This window comes from Octopus bimaculoides, chromosome 11 (genome assembly GCF_001194135.2).
Source record: "Octopus bimaculoides isolate UCB-OBI-ISO-001 chromosome 11, ASM119413v2, whole genome shotgun sequence".
Taxonomy (NCBI): Eukaryota; Metazoa; Mollusca; class Cephalopoda; order Octopoda; family Octopodidae; genus Octopus; species Octopus bimaculoides.
In genome coordinates this window covers 61501523-61506344 of record NC_068991.1, presented here as the reverse complement: position 1 = coordinate 61506344, position 4822 = coordinate 61501523, and the positions used below count along the sequence as shown (strand labels likewise).

The 4822-nt window shown below is 36.2% G+C and overlaps 1 protein-coding gene across 1 annotated transcript in view; it reads right to left on the bottom strand.

Annotated features, from left to right (window-relative positions):
* Positions 1-2779: 2779 nt before the first annotated feature.
* Positions 2780-4822, bottom strand: part of LOC106879934 (mucin-17-like) — a 45664-nt gene continuing 43621 nt past the window's right edge. Inside the window, exon 7 of the mRNA XM_052971893.1 lies at positions 2780-4069. Coding sequence (XP_052827853.1) covers positions 4056-4069 — 14 coding nt within the window. The 3' untranslated portion in view covers positions 2780-4055. The remainder of the gene's footprint in view (positions 4070-4822) is intronic.

Below are 4822 nucleotides of genomic sequence, written 5' to 3'. Positions count from 1 at the left end.
GTATATATATATATATACATGTATGTATGTATATATGTATATATATATATATACATGTATGTATGTATATATGTATATATATATATATATATATATATATATTTGTATCTATATGTATAAAGCAATATATGCATCTGTGCAGGCATTGCAAAATAAACTGTAGTTTCGCAGTTTGGTAAGAGCAGGTTTGTATCAAATATATCTGTAAATCTTCAAGGAGTTTGTGTGTGTGTGTGTGGATGCCCATATGCATGTGTGCACCTGTGAGTGTTGTGTATATGTGTGTATGAGTTTGACTATAATTATGATTATGACTATGACTATAATTATGATTATTACTATGACTATGGCTATGACCAACAGCCCAACAAAATACTTTAAACAATGGGAATTTAACCGGAACATTTGATAGCATCTGGACAAGAAAAATTAAAACAAACTACATACTTTATACACACATTGAATGCAACACACACCCCAATTTGTTAATGTAATGATAATGATATTAATAAAAATCATAATATTAAATTGGTGTTTCTTTTTTCTTATTCATCTCTTGTCTTTTTTTTTTTCTTTTGTTTAAGTCAATATTTTTTTGTTCCTGTCTACAGGTGAAAGAGTAAAAGGTAAAGACTTCCTTTGGTCATGAATGACCATGAGATTGCACCTAGAAAGTTCCCCTCCGAGGCACAAGTCCGGGCAAGGTTGTTCATGGAAGACCAGCAGTCACCCACCCATACATATCAGCCTCTCTCTCTTTTTCACGCCACCGATTCTATCCAATTGAAAGGTAAAGGCTGATTCAGTTTGGCACCAGTGATGTCACAACTCATTTCTACAACTGAGTGAACTAGAATAATATGAAATAAAGTATCTTGCTCAAGAATGCAACACATAGCCTGGGCCAGGCATTGAACTCACTACCTCATAACTGTGAGCCTGACACTCTAACCACTGAGCCATGTGCCTTCACTCCTGTATATAATTTGTTTTTAATGGTGGAACTTGAAGTAGATAATGCTATAAAGAATAGCATATAAATATTATGTAAAAAAAAAGGAACTCTTTTTGATAGAAAAAGCTGTCTGTGGAACTTGATTTCACTTCTTCAGTAAACATAACAGATGTTCTTTCATTGGGCCAAAGCAATTCTTTGAATCTCTCTAGTGTTGAAACATTGTTTATGTGAAAAGAATTAAGAAATGTTGAGAGAAATGAAATAAAATGTTTTTAACAGTTGAACTTGATTTGGTAAAAACTACAAAAAATGGAATGTTAAATCTCTGAACGCGTAAAGTATATTTGCCACTTAAATGTGGCTAAACCCTAAGGGTAAACGTTACTGTTGCTTGTAACCCCAGGAGAACATCTCCTCCAGCTGGCTATTGACACACATCTGTGTCCTGTCTGTATTTGCAAAGGGAAGTCATCCTTCCCATCTTGATCTGCGATACGCACGGACTCGAGTTTCTGGGTATTTATCCTTCGTCAGTGTACGACAATCACTGATCTTCGATGCGAAGACGTCCCAATGCAAATACATTATATACTTTTTCCAAATACAGACAGGACACAGATGTGTGTCAATAGCCAGCTGGAGGAGATGTTCTCCTAGGGTTAAAAGCAACAGTAACATTCACCCTTAGGGTTTAGCCACATTTAAGTGGCAAATATACTTCACGTTATAAAAAATGGGTTTCAAATTTCATCCCAAAAGGGATTAAAGGCTCAGCATTTTGTCCAGTAAGCTGACGAACCTGCCCGCTCACAGCCTTAGAGCTATAAATTATGGGTTTCAAATTTTGGCACAAAGCCAGCAATTTTGAGGGAGGGATTAAGTTAAGTGCTCTACTGGTCGTTATTTTGTCGACTCCGAAAGGATGAAAGGCTAAGTTGACCATGGCAGAATTTTGAATTGAGAACATAAAAACAGAGGAAATGCTTCCAAGCTTTTTGTCCAGTGTACTAATGAACTGACCCATTCACAGCCTTAGTTAAAGCTTTTTTCTGCAAAATAGGGGCAGTTTATCCTGTTCAGGCTATATTATTAGCATTATCCTGCGATTGAGAATTTAAAATCACTTCTTTAACTTTCTAAGACATCTCAATGCTTCTAAAAGCAAACTTTGTTTGTTTGTTTACGTTTGTCGTAATTTGAATTTAACCTATAGATAATAGGTTTCAAATTTTGGCAGAAAACCAGCAATTTTCAGGGAGGGAATAAGTCAATTACTTCAACCCAGTACACAACTGGTACTTCTTTTATCGACCCTGAAAAGGAGGAACGGCAAAGTTGACCTTGGTGAAATTTTGACTGCAGAGCGTAAAGACAGACAAAATGCCTCTAAGCAATTTGCTCAGCATACTAATGGCTCTGCCAGTTCACCACCTTAGTTAGAGCTGTAAATAATGATTTCAAATTTTGGCACAAGTCCAGAAATTTCAAAGAGCAGGTTAAGTATGCAACTGGTACTTAATTTATAAAGCTTGAAAGTATGAAAGGCAAAGTCGACCTCAGCAGTATTTGAACTCAGAACATAAAGACAGATGGAATACCACCAAGCATTTAGTCAGGCATACTAATGGCACTGCCAACTGCCTGCCTTAGTTATATCTATAATTAATAGCATGTAGAATGTGTCATAATAGCTTTTGGAATGGGGAACTCCAAGGCTGCTTGTGGGAGTTTGATTGATTTATTTGGATGATTGATCAAACAATCAATTAGTTACCTGGTGAAATGGTTAATTAATTGATAAATAAAAATAAAGAAGTAAAATAGAATCAGTGTGTGTGTTTATTATTGGCACAACAGTCTTCCCAACATACAACAGGCTGTCTTTAAACATGATTTTACATCAAGAATCTTGCAAACCAAATACAAAAACAAAACAAAACTCTTGTCTTTTAGGGAATCTTGGAAATGGGATTCTGTTATGTGCCAAAACACTTTATTTTAACCTAAAGGTATTGACTTCGAGAGCATTGGATCTACTCCATTATGTGATATGATAAAAATAAGAAGGGAATAAAAGGTAAAGACCCTCTTTGGTCATGAATGACCATGGGATGCACCTAGAGAGTTCTTCTCTGAGGCACAATTCCAGGCAAAGTTGTTTATGGAAAACCAGCAGTCGCCCATGCATACCAGCCTTCCCTCTCTATGCTACTGATGTTATCCAAGGGGAAAAGATAGGTCAATACAGCTTAGAATCAGTGATGTTGCAGTTCATTCCTACAGCTGAGTGAATTGGAGCAATGTGAAATAAAGTGTCTTGCTCAAGAACACAACACACAGCCTGGTCCAGGAATCAAAGTAACTACCTCATGATTTTGATCCCGATGTGGAAACAATAATGGCTTCAAATTTTGAAGAAGAGCCAGCATTTTTGAGGGGAGGGGTAAGTTGATTACATTGGCCCCAAACTACTTGACTAGTTCTTATTTTACCAACCCTGAGAGGATGGAAGGCAAAGTTGACCTCAGTGGAATTTGAACACATTCGGAGGAAATGCTGTTAAGCATTTTGATCAGCATGCTAACGCTCCTGCCAGCTCCACTACATTAAAAATCCTAAAATAATGATAGGCACAGACTTGGCAGATTCGTTTAAGTGTCTTTGCAGTATTTATTGCAGTTCTCTGCAATCTAGGTTCAAATGCTGTTGAAATCACTTGTACCTTACATCTTGATCAGTAGATCAGCAAAATTGTGACAGCTCTGGATATATGATGTCCTGGTCTTGATCAGTGGATTAGCAAAACCGTGACAGCCTTGGCATAGATGCCCCATGTTGTCTGCATTAGTTCTTTAAATTCTGGGTTCAAATTCTCTTCCTTACTGATTCCCATCAATGGTAAAATTATTGAGAAACATTGGTAACAAGTCAAAGAAAAAATAAAGGACAGAATTATTGTTTGGATATGAGAGGACTATCGTGGACATGTGTTTCTTATTCAATAGCCTTCATCATAGGCATATGTGTTTATTTCCACCATTGCTTGACAACTAGTGTTGGTTTGTTTACATCTTCATCAACAGTACTTGACTGGTACTTATTTTATTGACCCTGAAAAGATAGAAGGCAAAGTTGACCTTGGCAAGATTTGAACTCAGAATGTAAAGAACCAGAAGAAATTCTGATAAATACTTTGACCAATGTGCTAATGGTTCTGCCAACTTTGATTAACTTAAATTATCAATGGATATATTTGAATCGATATAATCGATTACATAGGATTGGTTGATTGAGATTATAAATGGAAAATTGTAAAACAAAAAGCTCCTTCTCCTTGAGGCCATTTAATTGTTTCACTCATTGGACTGCGACCATGCTGGAGCACCAGTTTGGAAGGTTTTAATCAAACAAATCGGCCCTAGTACTCTTTTTTTTTAAATCTGGCATGTATTTTGTTTGTCATTTTTTTTTTCAGAACTGCTTATTTATAAGGATGTAAACGAACCAGCAATTGTCAAGTGGTAAGAGAACAGATACTAAACACATGTGCACACACACACACACACACACACGCACACACACACATGTGAGTGTGTGTATGCATGGCTGTATGAGTGTTTGTTTGTATGTATACAGAAGGTTTAGTTAGCACCTTAATTCATTATTTAATCATGATTAAATTATGTCTGATTTTATTAAATTTAATCATCCCCTGCATTTCTCGTTTTCTCTCTTTCATGTTGATTAATTAATCAGGAAACCCGACTGGAGAATGGGTAAAAAAAGAGAAAGAAAACAAGAAGGAAGATGTAGGGGTGGGAGTAAAGAAAAGACATAGAGAGGTAAGAGGAAGGAAGAAGTCCT